Source organism: Pholcus phalangioides, unplaced genomic scaffold (genome assembly GCF_987345545.1).
Source record: "Pholcus phalangioides strain wild (caught in Gottingen) unplaced genomic scaffold, Ppha-v1.0 ptg000172l_1, whole genome shotgun sequence".
Lineage (NCBI taxonomy): Eukaryota > Metazoa > Arthropoda > Arachnida > Araneae > Pholcidae > Pholcus > Pholcus phalangioides.
The window spans coordinates 3,571,781-3,591,406 of record NW_028301637.1 but is presented as its reverse complement, the minus strand read 5'-3'; the positions used below and the strand labels follow the sequence as shown (position 1 = coordinate 3,591,406).

The window sequence follows — 19,626 nt, the reverse complement described above, 5'->3', positions numbered from 1 at the left end:
GACCTACAATTTATTGCCGATTCCGAACGGCAGGCTTGTTTTTTATACTCATCGAGAGGTTGGCACGCTAACCCCTCGATGGGGGGAAACTCCCTGCGATAGCAATTTTTTGCTGCGGTCAAGTCGCCGTTTTTTTTGTTGTACCCCTGTGTCAGGAAAGTTTTCTGACCGGGTATCGAACTCGCGACACCTCTAAACATCCTTTGGTACTTTAGGCGAGCATCTTATCGACCGGGCTACCGCGCCCCGGGGGAAATTCATTCTAAATTTTGAGGGGGAGTCGGTATCCAAAATTAATTTAAATAAATACATAATTCCATTAATAAGATGTTTCAGAGGGGATCCCTTTCGATAAGGGGGGGGGGGGGGCCCTGGGCACCCAGTTAAGATGCCATGAACTGGTTTCACAAAGTTTTGGAAAACAAACGCTATTTGTTATTCAAGAATATTTGATAATCCTCTTTTAAAAGTCGAAATAGACTCATGGGTCGCAAAGTTTTTGGTGGTGCTGATTTCGGGTCGCAGCTAAAAAATGTTAAGAAACCCCGCTTTTAGAGGTGATTACGGAAATTTCTCCTCCGACATTTCACCTCTGGCGCGTTTCGTCGCCGGTACATTTCGCCCTCGGAAATTTTGCTTCTGACATTTCGACTGCCCTGACCGTGTGAGTGAAGAAGTGAGTGGGTAAATGACCAAGTATGTGACCATATGAATGACCGAGTGGGTGAGTGAATAACCAAGTGAATCCCTGAATGAGCGTGTAAGTGAACAAGTGAATGGGTGAGTGACCATATGAGTTGGCAAGTGAGTGACCGGATGGGTAACCATATGACTAAATGACCGGATGAAGGACCACTCATGTGGCTAGTCACTTGATTAGTCATACGGTCATTCACTTGATGATCTCTCATGGGGTCACTAATACGGTCACTCACATGGCCATTCACTTGATCATCCATATGGCCATTCACTCAACCATACAGTCACTCACACTCACTGGTGGCCATTCACTCGACCATACAGTCACTCACACTCACTGGCCATTCACTCAACCATACAGTCACTCACACTCATTTATTCATGCGGTCGCTCACATAGTAATTTATATGATCACTCATTTGGTCACCCACACAATATTTCACTTCCTCACCTTGGTCACTCACTCGACCAATCATACGATTAAGGCAGGCGAAATGTACCGGGGCCGAAACCTCGGGGGGGGGGTGAAATTTCTGGATCATCTTTAAAGTGTAGGTCTCGTCATTGACCCATCGTGGGATGGCATTCTCGAGAACAAACATGCGAAGTTTTTTTTGTCCCAATTACTGTTAGAAAAATATACAGGGTGTTTCAAAAAGAATCACCAGATTTGAAATGCGTGTATTACACAAAATATTGAACACATAGACAATTAAAATTAATTTTAAATTACATGGCTAATCATAGAGTTGTTTTTACAAACCAAATTAAAGGTGCTCAATATGTCCACCTTGGGATGCACGGCATATGTCCATACGGTAGTCGAATTCGTCCCAAACTTTTGCGAGCACGTTCGCATCCACTGCGAGTGGATTTCTGTGCACTACGTGCGAAACTCTGTCGGATGCGCTCCACATTTTCGTCTGACATGCGGAAACGACCAGGGGATTTCCCTTTACGCAGACAATCCGTGTCTCTGAATTGTTTCAGCGGTTCTCAACCGGTGCTCCGCGGAGCCCGCCCTAAGGGCTCCGTGTGGACTCCCAGCGCCTCCGCGGCCGCTCTAGAAAAAAAAAAAAAAAAAGCTAGTAAATTCGAAAAAAACAATTATAAAATAAGTTAGTAACTTTGATGAATTAATAAAAAATAGGACTAAGGGGCTCCGCCATAGAAATTATGTACCAGAAAGGGCTCCCTGTGCCAAAAAAGGTTGAGAACCGCTGGTTTATACCATCGCCTAATTCTCTGAGCGGTAGGAAGTTCAACACCAGGGTATTGTCGACGAAAAGCACGGTTAACAGTTGTTACGGACTCGCACTCCGCGAGGCTTAGAACACAAAACGATTTCTATTGTGCAGTCGCCATCTTGACAAACACTGAAGTGGTGGCCGAAGGAAGAGCGTTAGCGCTACCTATCGGCAACTGTGTGAAACTCGAGATTTCCCTCTTTCTACCTATACATTATTCCATCAAAACGGATTAAAAGCTGAATAGTTATGATATTGTTGATAGAGGGCGCTGCACGAAAGTAAATCTGGAATTATGTAATATTATGAATTATGTAAATAGCTGGAATTATGTAAATCAGAGTCTTATAAAATGCAGGGTGTACGATTTACAGCTCATTTCTGAATTTTCTTGTTACTGGCGCTTTGCATAAGATAAGGTTTTCCGTTGTGATAGATAAGGGGCCGTTCAAGTATTATGTCATCATCGATGGGGGGAGGAGGTCTCCCATTTGCTGACTTTTAATGACAAGGGGGGGAGGGGAGTTTGGATAATGCTTACGTCATCAACCACTCTTTATGAAAATATGAGTTAGGATTCAGAGGGGCAGAGCTGATGACGAAATTTTGCTGACAAGCTGGAGGGGTGAGCGGTTTGCTGACTTTTGCTGACGAGGGGGGGAGGGGTCAAAAATGGCTAAAAATTTGCCTACGTAATACTTGAACGGCCCCTAACGCATTATCAGTGATGTTTACTCTCAGCCCAGGGCCGTCTGAGTAGCATTATTGGTTCCTGGGCCAAGTGATATTTCTAAGGCCGTACTTTTCTTTCTTTCAAACCGAGCACAACTCAATTCTATCGACATAGGCAATTTTTTACCTTGTGAGTTGTGCTGAAAGTGTAAGTTTCTGTACCTAACAGTATGAGTGTGCACCTAGTGCTGAGTGTGATTTTTCAATGCTGCCATCTATATTTCAGAAGTGAAGTGTAATGACTGAATATTTATACCGTTTGTAGGCCTGTTGCACTCTGGGGCGAGACTTTTTAACGAGGAGATCGGCTCGCCTGGAAGTTGGGAACCACCAAAAACAAACTTCAGCCGACCACCACTGTGGAGATAGTTTGCTTCGAACTCGGGACCTCGCGATATTGTCCGCTACTATCACCACTCGACCACCACAGCGGTTTATGCCCTACCTGGGAAAATTCTCGAGAATTTCAACTGGTTTTCATTTTTGAGAGGCCTTCCCCTCGAGGCTCCCCGGGCCGTGCCTGGGTGGGCCCATTTATTAAAAGCGGCACTGCCTCGCTGCCTAACTCCTAATGAAGATTTACGAACGTTTTGGATCTAGAATAGATTTTAGAAAAAGATTTAGGTCCAGAATTATCTGATTTGCTTTGGTGCAGCTCCCTCTATTGACAAAAATCGGAACTAAATAGTTTTTTTTCATTCCCCCCCCCGTTCCAAAAAAGGAAAAAGTCCCCATTCAAGAGAACAACTTTCTCGCAAACCATTCAAATATACAAATTCCTTCAATTTTTTATGAATTTCAAACTATTTGAGAATCTATGGGACATGTAATGAAATAAATACCAAAAAATCAATTTAAAATTCGCGCCGTAATCCTATAAAATAACATAAATCTGAAAACGTTAGCGCCATCTATTGCCAGAGAGAAAAACCGAAAACCTAAACTTCTATATCACACCAAGAGATGGCGACACAAATCTGAAAAGATTTATATGCAGTATCTGTGTATTATGTATATATTTTTTTATAATTTTAATAATAGCGCACAAAGATAAAGTTAACATAAAAATGAAATTTAAATTCGTTTTTTAGTCATAGTAATTTTAACTAAAAAATAAAAGAATTCCCTGGAGCACTATCTTAATTAATGATAAAATCAAAGAAAATAAATTTTAATTAGGCAGGTAAGACAAAAGAAAATCCGCCATGAATTTTCCTTGGTGTGCATCATCACTAACTAGATAGTTATTTTTAATGTCTTCTCCTTATACGATGGCTTTTCATCCGGCCATCTCTCTCTCCCTTTTCATCTCCGGTTGCTCATTTGATGCAACAAATGACCTTTTCCCGTAGATGATGATGCTCAACGGGAGTGGGTGTCCACACACACACACACACATTCCGACCGATGCGCAAAAGATGGTCGCAATGGCCCCCCAAGCCAACAAAGACCGACACAGCGCGTTTTAACCTTTAAAAAAAAGGGTTTAGCGCGTGTGTGATGAGGTTATTCCCATCGAAACGTTGTTGATTCGTCGCCACATTATCAATCAAAGACTCAATCTTTATATCCTTTCGATATGTAAGTACATATTTGTGAATACGTTTGATATTCATTTTCATTTTAACTAATTTGAATCTCGAATGATATCTTTGATGGCATCGGTTTTTTTTCAACGAGAGAGTCTATCGGTATGACTCATGTGTGATGGGTGACAAATTGAAATACAGTAAAATCTCTCTTTTGCGGACACCGGTGGGACAAATAAAATTCGTCCGTAAAAGATGGGTGGCCGTTAATCGGGGTGGGGGGGGGGGTTGTAATCATGGGCGGAAATACGGGGGGGGCGTAGTTGGGCATTGCCCCCCAGCGTCAGAGGTGTAGTCGACTGATCTAATGTATATTGTATATATGAATTAACATCATCGTGCCCCCCAGACTTCCAAGTCTATCTCCGCCTATGTTTTTAATGCTTACTTTTACTGTACAGGGAGAAATTATTTGGCCGTAAAAGAGAGGTGACAGTATCTGAGATGGGTGTCCGTCAAGAGAGGTCTCAGTGTATAATAATTATAACTATATATAATGGTTTGCTATTGCATTTTTGGAATTTTAAGAAATACGGTGAAACACTTCGAAACAGTAACACTTGAAGTAACGATAAATCCCTATAGTGCAATGTTAAACTGCTGCGTCTAGATATAACGATATTCTTTACTACGATAAACCCCTCTATGACTATATTTTTTACAATAACTATATTTCGAAACCGCTACAACGATATTATTTATATTGCGCTCAAAATAATCTTCGGTATATTTTTTCATACCTCACCAGCGTTTGTTCTCTCGAGGGATTTTAACAGCATCGGCATTTTGCACTATGTACCCTCCGGAAGTGTAAATGAAGTTGTCCCGAAGTTACTTTCTTTGTAGTACACAAAAGTATGGTACGGTAAACTACTGTGAAATTGGGTAATAATGGGGGGTGCCACTTTTTTTTAGGTTGTTTTACTATAACCTCTTTAATAATTATCATATCAGGCCGAAGTTTTTAGGCAATGTTGCAACACATCTTAGCTTTCAATTCGTAGTTAAAGACATTTTTTTTTCATTAAGAGGGGGGGGGGATTTTTTTGGCACATTTTTTCCACCCAAGGTGGGGTAATAATGTACCACTTAATTTTTTAACCAATACGCGCTCTGAACGACCCCTGTGGTACATTTACCTCTACCTGTAGTACAGTACCTCTTCTTTTACATGGAGCAGGGGTTCTCAAACTTTTTATACCCGTACCTTTCCCTAATCCGTAGCTCCCCCAAAAAGCAGTTTAACAAAGAATCATTCTAAAGAACCTTTGTCAGTCCGCTTTGGGGCCCCTGACAAATGTTTTCAGTGCAGAGTTTCAGACCCCTAATCTAGAGCATGGAGCATGTGTAAACGTGTAAATGATCGAAGGAGTGACCCGGGGTCAGTGAGCAATCAAAAGTGATCTACAGTGTGTGCAAGTATGGGAGTGACCAAAACAGTGTGCAGACATGTGAGTGAACCAAAACAGTGTGCAAGCATGTGAATGACCAAAGCAATGTGTAATCATGTGAATGACTAAACTAAAAGAGTGACGGAGAGTGGCGCATGGTCTAAAAGAATGACTTGGAGACACGGGTGTACTCGCAGGAGTGGGCGAGGCCAAGCAGGTTATAGCACAAGGTATCGAATTCGAGGAAAGAGTAGTCAAGGAAATTAGACTAGAATATGGTAGAAGGGCGGCTAAATTCGTGTAGTTCGCAGGCAGAAAAACCATAAATGCACCTCTGTTTCTTAGTCCATAGATTATCGTTACAGCAAGGTTCCATTGTAGTTAGGGCCATACTTTCCAAGTAGCCTAACAAAAGTGGGGCTGCTGAAAACAAAAGTTTCCAGCTTTAGGGCCTCGGACAATTCTCATTGTTTCATTATTTACGTTGTTTCTTTTTGCACTATAAATTCAAGATGGAGGAACTCTGAAATGTCTGGCCTAAGGGGGGGGGGGGGGAGGAGCCCTCCAAAAATTCCAGCCAAGGATAGTCCTCTCCAGAACGTTGGGGCTATGTTTGAGAAATATTTGACACATTCATATACTTGTAATATCTCGTTACGATTGTAACCTCCATTACTCAGAAAACCCACCCATTGGATATGTTGCCCTCAAGAGTTAATTAATTAATGTGCAACGATAAAATTTGGGGCTCGGAAAAATTACCCGGTAGGGTGGTAGGTCCTTCCTTTACCTTCGTAAAGTTTTCACGGTGCATCGTATAAAGCAAGGGTGCTCAATCATTCGGGGGAGTGCGAGCCACTTGTGCGTTTTGGAAACCAGACTCGAGTCACTCGAACTATTTAGTAACTGATTACGGGCCGCATGTACTTTTTTCCAGCATGACAGAGGTCTTCTTCGATCACCTGCTTACATCTCCTACTTGAGATAGAGCGGCGGGCCATGATCTGGTTCGGAGGAGGAAGAGGAGAGCCACATACATGCATGATTTGGTAGTCTTTCGCGGGCCACACTTACTTGGTTTGATTGATATATTTCTTTCATTGTCTGAATTTAATCAAATCGAATTATTTCTTTCATTAATTCCGAAATTATTCGTTTTTCAATGGTTTCAACCAATATCTGAAAATGATTCGCGGGCCACAACAAAAGCTCCGAAGGCCGGATGTGGCCCGAGGGCCATGCGTTGAATACCCCTGGCATGAAGGATCCTACGATGGCAATGAATCTCCGTTACGTTACGGAATGTAACGGTTTTACTACCAATTTCCCACCAGTGGAGCTGAGTGGGAAATGAAGGCGCCATCTATCGTTGATCACCCCAAGCTCGGCTGGTAAAGAACTTGTTTCTGATATTTTTTGCCCGGATTCGAACACGTGGACCTTGACGCTAACTTTCATAGTGAAAGACGAGTATTTTACCACTGCGCCACTCTGGCGTTTTGGACAGACGCAGTAAAATACTGGAAAATCTTTAAAAAAAAACGGACAATTCTGAACCTCCAGTATCTAACGCATACGTGCTCAGCTCATGGCTCGTGGGCCAAATGTGGCCCTCGGAGTCATGAGATGTGGCCCGCTACCTGAAACCTAACTTTTAAAAATGAACTAAGAGGCACATTTTCACAGGTCGCTTTAGTGACCCAGAGCACATTTCAAGATCACTTAAGGGGATCAGCGAAACATTTGCAGATCACTTGAGTGATCCACGGTGCACTCACACATCACTTGAGTGGCTTGCGGTATATTCAACGTTCACTTTAGTGAACCGAGGCACAGTTCCAGAGCACTTCAGCGGAGTGCGGTGCAGTTCCACATCACTCAAGTCACATTTCCACATAACTCAAGTGGCCCGCGACACAGTAAAATACAAATACAAATACAAATACAACGCCACAACAAGCAAACTGCCCAACGAGGTGGCTGAGTTAAGAACATCATGGATCCCGAGCCCCTACCTACTACTGCTACCCACACATGCACCGCCCCCCCCCCGCGGAACCCCCCAACGAATCGGTACATGCGGGAATGTGCGTGTACGTGTAGTGCTACCTGACGTAAAGTTTTGTTTCTGTGTAATGCTTGTTATGTGTAGTGCTGTCATCTGCCCCCAGTTTTACAAACTATGAGTGAAGTGTTATGGTTGAATGATTTACCGTTGTAGGACTGTTGCTCTCTGTGGCGAGACTTTTTAACGGGGAGATCGGCTCGCATTTGCGCCTTGAAGTTGGGAACCACAGAAAACCAACTTCAGCCGACCACCGCTGTGGGGTTCGAACCCGGATCCTCGCATCACGAGTCCGGCACGAGTGCAGTAAAAGATCACTTAAGTGACCTACTGCACAGCTTCAGAGCATTTAAGCTGCCCGCGGTGCAGTTTCCCATAACTTCAGTGAACCGCGGTACAGTTTCAGATCGCTTAAGCGGCCAACGGCACATTTCCGTGTGGAGATAGACTTGGAAGTCTGGGAGGGGCACGGTCATTATTGCTGGGGGCACGATGATGATGATGTCAATTCATATATACATTAGATCAGTCCACTCCACCTTTGACGATAGGGGGGGGGAAATTTCCCCCCCCCCGTATCTCCACCCATGATTTTCACATAACTTAAATGCGGGGCCGCAACTAGTGCAGGGGAGGGGACGCAGATCTTTTATCTCGGGTGCCTCTCCCTCCAGTGGGATCTCGTTCGTCAATTCCCTCTTTTAACCTCTCCTTCACCATTGCAAAAGGGCGCCAAAATTTTGGCCTGTACCGTCTGACGAAGCATCTAGTTGCGGCCCTTCTTAAGTGACCCACGACACATTTCCAGATCACTCAAGTGATCCGAGGCATTAGTTTACTTGAGTGACACAATTCCAGTGCAGTTAACGGCTCGGGGCGCAATTCCAAAGCATTTAAGTGGCCTACGGCACATTTATTAATTACTGAAGTGGCCCGTGACCCGTTTTTACAGCAATGAAGTGTCCCGCTTTTTTTGTAAAGTTTGAGCACCCTTGATACAGTCGAATCCCGTTTTAACGAATATCGTTAAAGCGAAAATGTCGTTTTAACGAACACTTTTCTAATCCACCAGATAAATTTACATAGGGACAATGCAAAAACCTGGAATTCCTTTATAACGAAATTTCGTTATAACGAAGTGATTTCTCCGGTCTCTTGGAGTTCGTTACAATGGGATTCGACTGTGTAACATATTGATCTCTCAATTTTAATAGTTTTTCGCACCAATTTTTTGTTCAGGTCGGGATCAGGAATGATCGAAGAAGTCGCATCGCCACTGGACGAGCTCGAATTGCCAGCTTCGGGATCCGCGACGTCATCAGCAAGCAAGAGATTCCAGGAGCATCAGGCTAGGATCGTCGAAGTGAGTGCTTTCTAAAACAATCAACCCTTTTGCTATCACGGACGTAATATTGCGTCCAAACGCCAGGGGGATATATTGAAACAAGAGTTCTCTGTGTCTTCTTTCCGCTCTCTCCACCATTGCGAAAGCTTATAGTAACCCTATCTCAACTGAAGTTTATTTTTCTTTCCCTCTTTTCTAAGAGGTAGAGAGAATAAGTAGGGTGGGGGGAAATGGACTCAAAAAAAAATCTCTTATCTATCATATTTTTCCCCTTCCCTTTTCTTTTTTTCTAACGTGCGGTTAGGTTAGGATGAGGTTACCAGATTTATCGCCGATTTGGCAAATAGAGATAATCCAAATTTTCTGCCAAACGCTTACACGTGAAATGGTTAATACGTTCACTCATATACACCCAGTGGCCAGAAAATTAGGAACACCCTGCTACTCACCACTGATATCGTGTGGGACCTCCTCTGGTTTTGATGACTTTCTCCAGCGTGGCTTCGTTAACCGCTTATATCCCTATCTTGGGACAGAGTGGGAGCCATGTTCTGGTTTGGTGGTGGCTTCGATGATTGCAGATATTTTTCTAGGCATGGACTCTACAAGTGAAACATTTGGGGAGGAGTATTAGCCTATGCTAACGATATGGCAGCTCTTAATTCCCTCAGATTAGAAGGTGGTGCTTTGGAGCTTTTAACTGATCTTTCAACCTAGTCCCACAAATGGTTTGAGATCGGGTGACTGAGGAGGGCATTGAAACAATTGAAACTCTGAACCATGTTCCTCAAACCAATCTGAGATAATTCTAGCCCCGTGGGATTATTCCAGCATTTTCCTGTTGGAAATAACCCTCATCATCAGGAAACATTATGGCCATAAACGGGCCCACGTGGTCAGCGACGATGTGGAGGTAATGGCCGGCATTGATGGATGTTTCCAATGGAAATATGGGATCAAGAGTATATCAAGAAAATGCTCCCCAGACCACCGCCACCAGCTTGAACAATTGTCGCTGCTGGATCCACGGCTTCATGCTGCTTGCTCCACACACGGATCCTGCCATCAACGTCATGGCAGGATCGTCATGGAGAAGAAATCGTGATTGGTCAGACCAGACAGTCATCTTCCATTCATCAAGTGCCCGATTTCGGCGCTCTCTAGTCCACAAAATCCGTTTTCTTCGGTTTTGCAGCGAAATTAAAGGGACTCTTGTTGGTCGCCGGTATTTGAAACCAATTCGTTTTAAGATCCATCTTGTAGAGCGTACGGATAGGCGTTGCGATGATCCTGAGTTGTGCTGAGCTGCAATTTGTTGCGTTGTAGCTCTTCTGTTGCTACACAAAATGCGTGTCAGCCGCCACGCAACTCTTTCGTTCACAAGCGATTTCCGCCCACTATTCCGCTCGAAGTTTTTTGGCCTAGCTGCCATTCTTTTTGAAGACTCCCGATACTGTGGTACGAGAAAAGCCAAGAAGGCTAACGGCTTCGGAGATACTGGATCCACCCCTTCTGGCACCCACAACCATGCCGCGTTCAAAGTCACTAAAATCTGTTGCTTTCCTCATCGAGCCAACAAGCCCGGAAGAGACGACGTGGTCCAAGACCTATCCTAGCCACAGTAGAAGGTTCACCCCTGAGCCAATTTTTTATGATAAAAATTTTTTCATCCCATTTTTTTAAAATCTGTATCTTCTTTTTTCAATTTATATTCATGTATTTTATATATGAATAATGAAGCACCCGACACCACCCAGGCCCCTCATTCGGGGCAAAGGCTAAAATTGACAATGGTCAATACAGCCTGGGCGGTGCATGGTATGAAATTAAATGTTTTCTTAATGAACAGGTAAAATGCAAAGCTTACTGGTGCTTCTGACCAAGAGAAAGCTTTTTATCAGCAAATACGGCTTATTATGTCAGCGCGTGCTGCACGGACGAGTCAAAGTTTAAGTGAGGAGTGTTCCTAATTTTTTGGCCGCTGATTGTGTGTGTATGTATGTATATATATATGGTTATTCGGCCATCTTGAGCCAACCACCCGTTCAACCCACGTGACGAGTGACGACTTCCGAAAAGAAGTGGGGGGGGGGCGGAGAAGAATACCGGCATATAAACTAAATGGCCATGTAAACGGGTTGTAGTGAAAATCCCTGTTACCGGGAACTTCCCGGGATATTTTATTGCACATGTGAACGGGGCTTTAGAAAAGCAAATGCTGCCCATACCATTATCGAAGCTCGAACTTACTGTCTGCTGAAAACATACGTCTGGAACATGAGAGTTCCATTTTTTTCACTACTAAATATGTGAAAACAAGATATTAGTCTCCATAAAACATATATTTCTTGCCCATATTTCAGTCTCTCTTCTCTACCTCTCTTTGATGCTTCCTTGTGACAGGAGATTTCCTAACCCTCTTTTATGAATCCAACACAAGATTCTCCGATCTTCTATGAACTGTATCTGTTGAAATTTTCCCTCCAGGATCTTTCATAATTTTACGCAAGATCATTTTTTCGTTTTGAAGGCAATCTTCCAACAGTTTTGTTTTCGCGTAAACTTGTACTGCGTTGCCTACCACAACCAGGTTTTCGCTTTTGGGACACACGTCGGGCCAATACACGCCAGACCCTTCATTTCAACCAGCTCAAAGCAAATAGCAATGCCTTTTAAAGGCTTTCTAATGAAGTACTCGAAGGATTTCATAGTACAAAATATGCCGTGACTTCGACAGTAGTTTTTAATAGAAACCAATCCGATAACTTTTCATTTTTATACTATCTCGTTTCTGATACGCCATATGGACGCAATCTTCGAAATTTGCATATAATCGGAAGGTTTTCTAAACATTTGAAGCAACTATTTTTCAGAAGTTTGAGTTTAAAAAAATCCAAAACTTATTTGCCTCGATAATGACCGAAATGTTTAAAGGAGGTTTTTGCATTCTAATCACAAGCAAAACAAATGAAATCAAAATTTGAAACGGTATCCATGGCACAGATAAAAATCTATCTATATATATATAAAATTGATTTTCTGTCTGTCTGTGTGTCTGTGTGTGTATGTTCTCTATACAAATCTACAATTTTGGATCGATCGTCACCAAATTTCGCATATATACCAAATGGGACCCGATTTGAACGATAGGCTACTTTAAAATTTCACCAGAGCAGGGCAAATGCCCCAAACGGGCAAAAAACTGTCGGGCAACAATGGTTTTTGGGCCTCAACAATCACTTTCCGAACGTTTACTTTGGTTACTGTGGTTCCCTAGCAATGCGTTTAACACGTGTATATGCCTTTACAATGGTTTGTCATTTCTTCAACCCTGCCCGTATATGTATAATATTTATGCCTTTATAATGGTTCGCCACTTTATTCAATCCTCCCAGTAACGAGAGCTTTTTGAATAGACACCATCATCAGCATCACTTTGAGGGTAAGGGGCCGCTCAAGTATTACGTCATCACCGATGGGGGGGAGGGGAGTTTCCGATTTGCTGACTTTTGATGACAAGGGGGGAGGGGGGGGGTTGGATAATGCTTACGTCATCAACCACCCTTTATGAAAATATGAGTTAGGATTCAGAGGAGCAGAGCTGATGACGAAATTTTGCTGACAAGGTGGGGGGAGGGGGTCAAAAATGGCTAAAAATTTGCTTACGTAATACTTGAACGGCCCCTAAGGCAAAGGATGATGCCCCATAGAAATCAGTGTTAAAATTGCCGATTTTAATGTAGAAATGCGGAAATTTGGTGGGGTTTTCTGTCACATCAATAATTTTAAAAATTGTATCCAATACTCGATTTCGGAAATATTGAGTTCGCTTAGAGATACGAAGCCCAGGAGATTAAATATGAAGTAATTAGCCGGACCTACTTTTGAGTTTGATATCCATGTAATAACATTGATTTCAACTTTTTATTTATATCTTCTCAAGCATGAAAATAAATGTCTCCGTATTGTCTTTTGATATTCAACTGCATAAATTCATATAGTTTGGGTTGTTTTAAAATTAATTATGGGCCCGTAAAAAGTACATCAAAGAAATTCCACAGCTTTAATTAAGCATTTTTTCAAGCAAAAACAGGCAGAGATGGATATCTTGAAGTTCAGGGGGGGGGGGGATCGAAATACCTAGCGCCCTTTGAAAAAAGAAAAATATATGTATTTTTTTTTTTACACCCACAATATAGGGATCATTCCATTACAATGACCTGTAGGAAAAGTCGGGCCCTAGGGCCGGGCAATTCTCATCATTTTTTGGCTTTTTTACGCAATAAATAAATTATAGAAGGACCCGTGAAAAGTTTTACCAGGGGCCCGCAAACGATTCCAGTCCATGGGCCTTGATCTAGGATGTGGAGGCCATGACAGCAACCACCCGTCGTCCGGGATGATCATGGTCGTTATAACAATATACAATTCTATTACATTGATTTTTTTTAATGATCCTAGACATGAATATATAAAAGTGGCAAGTATCGATTTGTGTTTTTATGCATGGCAAAAACCTATTTTTATCAGGACTTTTTTACTCTAGTTTTTCCCTGCTATGGCAAAAACTTACCAATTCTAATGATTGTTAAACCAAAATTTGAGTTCAAACTGTCATTTTCATAATAAATAGAAAAATAAATGCATAACAATGCCTTGGATGCATACATGGAGAAAAGAATCTATTTTTCCTGACAGTTTTTACCGAAGTTTTTTCCATCTATGGCAAAAACTTGCCAACCCTGATACAGTGAAAGTTTGATACAATGATGGGTTTTTTAGATCCTTGCTCTGTGGATCAAGAAAAAATATTGTTGTAGAGGGATTTATTGTTATATCGGGCATCGTTACAATGAGGTTTCACCGTACAGTAATACCCTGACTTACACTACCACTAGTTGCACAGTTTTAGAGTTATGCGATTTTCAGTGAAAAATGTTCATTTCTGGAATTCAAGAATAACCATTGGATTATTACTGAAATAGAGCAAATCATTAAACGATAATCAAATGATCTTCATCGAAAACTACTAGAAACCGGACTTAAGCAACCAGAATTATTTTTAATCATTATTTGGATGACCATACGTCCAGTGGCGGATGAAAGTCGGCTCCAGGTACAAAAGAAAATATTGGGCCCCTCCCCCCTTTCGATTACAAAAAAGTGTGAAGTTTGGGTTTTTCGGGGTGCTTTAGAAGTCGGGGCCCCGGGTGCGCGCTCGGTGCGTCCGCCGTTAAATCCGCCTCTGCATACGTCTCGTATTTCCCGGAGCATTCCTGTATTTTCACGTGATTTAATAATAGGCTACTAGTGCACAGGAAATTTTTTGAAAAGGACTAGACAAACAACTATCTATGGCTATCTTCATCACGGGTGTGGGTCATAATCCCGACAGACGAAATCCCGACAAGTCACAATCCCGACAGACGAAATCCCGACAGGTCAAAATCCCGACAGGGTCGAAATCCCGACAGGGTCAAATTCCCGACACGGTCAAAATCCCGACACGGTCGAATTTAAAAATTCAATTTCGCCGTATAAGCCGCACTTCGCGATTTCTGTCGGGATTTGAATTTCTCGCGGCGAGGGGCGTTGGGGCGACGATGAGAATGATAAATTGCGATGAAATAAATTTTTCAAATTTTAATTTCGCCGTATAAACCGCACTTCGCGATTTCTGTCGGGATTTGAATTTCTTGCGGCAAGGGGCGTTGGGGTGACGATGAGAATGATAAATTGCGATCAAATAAATTTTTCAAATTTTAATTTCGCCGTATAAGCCGCACTTCGCGATTTCTGTCGGGATTTGAATTTCTCGCGGCGAGGGGCGTTGGGGCGCCGATGAGAATGATAAATTGCGATCAAATAAATTTTTCAAATTTTAATTTTGCCGTATAAGCCGCGCTTCGCGATTTCTCTCGGAATTTGATTTTCTTGCGGCAAGGGGCGTTGGGGTGACGATGAGAATGATAAATTGCGATCAAATAAATTTTTCAAATTTTAATTTCGCCGTATAAGCCGCACTTCGCGATTTCTGTCGGGATTTGAATTTCTCGCGGCGAGGGGCGTTGGGGCGCCGATGAGAATGATAAATTGCGATCAAATAAATTTTTCAAATTTTAATTTTGCCGTATAAGCCGCGCTTCGGGATTTGAATTTCTTGGGGTGAGGGGCGTGGGGGCGCCGATGAGAATGATAAATTGCGATCAAATAAATTTTTCAAATTTTAATTTCGCCGTATAAGCCGCACTTCGCGATTTCTGTCGGGATTTGAATTTCTCGCGACGAGGGGCGTTGGGGCGCCGATGAGAATGATAAATTGCGATCAAATAAATTTTTCAAATTTTAATTTTGCCGTATAAGCCGCGCTTCGGGATTTGAATTTCTTGCGGTGAGGGGCGTGGGGGCGCCGATGAGAATGATAAATTGCGATCAAATAAATTTTCAAATTTTAATTTCGCCGTATAAGCCGCACTTCGTGATTCCAGAGGCCTGAGTTAGGTCTGACCGTTCATCGCATACAAGTTCCAAGGAAAAATTGATATTCTTTGCCTTTGTAGTGTAGTGGGCTCACCCAGAAAGCTCGAGAACGTGGGTTTGATTCCTAGCAAGAGCACAGGTGAATTTTTCCTTCCTAACTTCATCTCGCATCAACCAACCGTTGAAACCTTCGTATAGATAGCGGAAAGTGATATCATCCTCGGAAAATATAGTGTGTGTGGCTCAAAACAAAAAAATCTAAATTTTTCTTTGATTTCCCGTCCTTTAACTTCCAATTTGAAAGTTGTTGCATTGTCTCTCCTGATGCCAACAAAAAAATTGCATGTTTCTCAGTGCAATATTCGCTAAGATATTTGAATTCGAAAACTGGAGAAAAGTTATGAAAAGACAGCAAAAACTAATCGACAACGCTCCTTCCCCAAATTTATGCTGTCCTTTCCACCTTTCCTTCGAATTTTGAATTCAAATATCTCGGCGAACATTGTACTTGTCAACTTAGATTTTTTTGTTGGTCTCAGGAGATACGGTGCAGTCACTTTATAATTAGAAGTTTTAAAAATTTATATTTTTTTATTTTGTTACACACTGTGTTTTCACTCTCAAAACTGGTACAGGGTAATTTTTGAACGCCTTTTGAGCATTTTTTCAAACTGAAATCATCTCTACCATGGATGGTTGAGAAGCCAATGGCCGTATGGCCGTACTAACTCTTAAAGGACACCCTGTATGCAACTACACTACCACACAATTTGCATACTCTCTTCAAAGCCTTAAGACCAACTTAGAGATAGAATTTTAAGAAATTTTTTTGGGAGTCTCAACAGTATAAAATAAAACTACTGAGAGAATTTTATGTTTATAGCTTCGTAGTGAGAAGGGGGGAATTGGGGATCCGGTCCCTTCGAAATCAGAGAAAATGATTGAAATAAGGTAAAACATGGCCAAATATATTATTTGACCACCTTGTTCCCCCCCCCCCCCGAATGGAATTTCTAGATACGGGCCTGACCTTCAGTGGTTGCGGCTCGGCGATGAATCAGTGAATTAAGCTGTCAAGACATGTAATTTTATACATATGAATAAAAATATTTCTCTACTATTACATTGCTTTCGAAAACCTTGAAAATTTTAAATTAAGATCTTCATGAAACGGTCTAACTTTGTGCAATATCATTTGACATTTTAAGTCTATTTGAAACTTGAGCGAGAAAGAATTTCGAAAAATTCTCAAAGAAAATAATAAGGAATAGCAGTGTTTCTGGAGGATAGAAAAATCGATAAATGCCAGAAAAAGGCAACCCTGAATCCTTTGCTTTTCGCCAAGTTGGAAAAGTAAATGAATTTCCAAATTATTGATCTCCATTGATCATGGTATGCGCCACAAACCACTTGCAGCGACAAACGGAAATCCCGACAGAAATCACGAAGTGCGGCTTATACGGCGAAATTAAAATTTGGAAATTTTATTTGATCGCAATTCACCATTCTCATCGTCGCCCCAACGCCCTTAATCGCGAGAAAGTCAAATCCCGACAGAAATCGCGAAGTGCGGCTTATACGGCAAAATTAAAATTTGGAAATTTTATTTGATCGCAATTCATCATTCTCACCGGCGCCCCCACGCCCCTCGCCGCGAGAAATTCAAATCCCGGCAGAAATCGCGAAGTGCGGTTATACGGCGAAATTAAAATTTGAAAATTTATTTGATCGCAATTTATCATTCTCATCGTCACCCCAACGCCCCTTGCCGCAAGAAATTCAAATCCCGACAGAAATCGCGAAGTGCGGCTTATACGGCGAAATTAAAATTTGAAAAATTTATTTGATCGCAATTTATCATTCTCATCGTCACTCCAACGCCCCTCGCCGCGAGAAATTCAAATCCCGACAGAAATCGCGAAGTGCGGCTTATACGGCGAAATTAAAATTTGAAAAATTTATTTGATCGCAATTTATCATTCTCATCGTCACTCCAACGCCCCTCGCCGCGAGAAATTCAAATCCCGACAGAAATCGCGAAGTGCGGCTTATACGGCGAAATTAAAATTTGAAAAATTTATTTGATCGCAATTTATCATTCTCATCGTCACCCCAACGCCCCTTGCCGCAAGAAATTCAAATCCCGACAGAAATCGCGAAGTGCGGCTTATACGGCGAAATTAAAATTTGAAAAATTTATTTGATCGCAATTTATCATTCTCATCGTCACCCCAACGCCCCTTGCCGCAAGAAATTCAAATCCCGACAGAAATCGCGAAGTGCGGCTTATACGGCGAAATTAAAATTTGAAAAATTTATTTGATCACAATTTATCATTCTCATCGTCACCCCAACGCCCCTTGCCGCAAGAAATTCAAATTCCGACAGAAATCGCGAAGTGCGGCTTATACGGCGAAATTAAAATTTGAAAAATTTATTTGATCGCAATTTATCATTCTCATCGTCACCCCAACGCCCCTTGCCGCAAGAAATTCAAATCCCGACAGAAATCGCGAAGTGCGGCTTATACGGCGAAATTAAAATTTGAAAAATTTATTTGATCGCAATTTATCATTCTCATCGTCACCCCAACACCCCTCGCCGCGAGAAATTCAAATCCCGAAGTGCGGCTTATACGGCGAAATTAAAATTTGAAAAAATTTATTTGATCGCAATTTATCATTCTCATCGTCGCCCCAACGCCCCTCGCCGCGAGAAATTTAAATCCCGACAGAAATCACGAAGTGCGGCTTATACGGCGAAATTGAATTTTTAAATTCGACAGTGTCGGGATTTCGACTTGTCGGGATTTTGAACTGTCGGGATTCTGACCGTGTCGGGATTTTGACTTGTCGGGATTTCGACCCTGTCGGGATTTTGACCTGTCGGGATTTCGACCCTGTCGGGATTTTGATCTGTCGGGATTTTGACCTGTCGGGATTTCGTCTGTCGGGATTGTGACTTGTCGGGATTTCGTCTGTCGGGATTGTGAACGGAACCCCTTCATCACAAAGAGATACTGTCACTAACACATCCCCAAAGACAGACCCGTGCCGTTCTCTCTTTCCCCACCCCTCTAACTTTTACAAACATTTGAGAGTGAACCTACAACGATAAATCATTCAATCATAACACTTCACTCATAGTTAGAAAAACTAGTGGCAGATGGCAGCACTAAACACATAACAAGCATTACAGAGAAATAAAAAAACTTCACGTCAGGTTTCACTACACGTACACGCACATGGTTCCACGTGGGGGGGGGGGTTGTGGTCGGGGTGCATGTGGGGTGTAGCAGTAGTAGGTAGGGCCTCCAAAAAATGGCTCGGGGATCCATGATGTTCTTAAGTCAGCCACCTCGTTGGGCAATTTGCCTGTTGTGGCGTTGTATTTGTATTTGAGATTCAATAGTAGCGGAATCACTCTTCAAATACAAATACAAATACAAATACAACGCCACAACAGGCAAAATGCCCAACGAGGTGGCTGATAAAAAGATGCCCATAAAAATATGGTTGTCATATGTTTCAAAAATACAGCAACCCAATTAAAAATGCAATTAACACAAATTACAAACAATATATACACATGATAAAATATTATACAATGCCCATAAAGAATACTTATGGTTGTCTTATTCTAAGAATGGATAGCTTCTCGATTTACCCCAACATGTTTATCGTATTTCTTTTTAAACGTGTCAATTGTGTTACAATTTACTACCTCCGGGGGTAAGCTATTCCATTTATTAACAACCCTATTGGAGAAAAATTCCCTGCGACACCATAACCTTGCATTGTCCCTCACCAATCGATACTGGAGTCCCCTTGTAAAAGCGGTTGATTGGCGGTGTACTAAAAGTTCATGGTCCATCCTATCCATCCCATTGAAAATTTTGAACACTTCGATCATATCTCCTCGACACCTGCGTTCATCCAATGTAAACATATTCAAAAAATGAAGTCTCTCTTCATAACTCAAGCCCTGTGTGCCAATAAGGACACGCGTAGCTCTTCTCTGCACCCCTTCAATCAAGTCTATGTCCCTCTGTAGGTATGGTCTCCAAAACCTTACAGCA

At 42.1% G+C, this 19,626-nt stretch overlaps 1 protein-coding gene across 1 annotated transcript in view; it reads left to right on the top strand.

The window, feature by feature from the left end:
* Positions 1-4,100: 4,100 nt before the first annotated feature.
* LOC149063392 (vesicle-associated membrane protein 3-like) overlaps positions 4,101-19,626 on the top strand; it is a 211,252-nt gene continuing 195,726 nt past the window's right edge. Inside the window, exons 1-2 of the mRNA XM_089255817.1 lie at positions 4,101-4,259; positions 8,963-9,086. Of these exons, the coding sequence (XP_089111943.1) occupies positions 4,258-4,259; positions 8,963-9,086 (126 nt within the window). The 5' untranslated portion in view covers positions 4,101-4,257. The remainder of the gene's footprint in view (positions 4,260-8,962; positions 9,087-19,626) is intronic.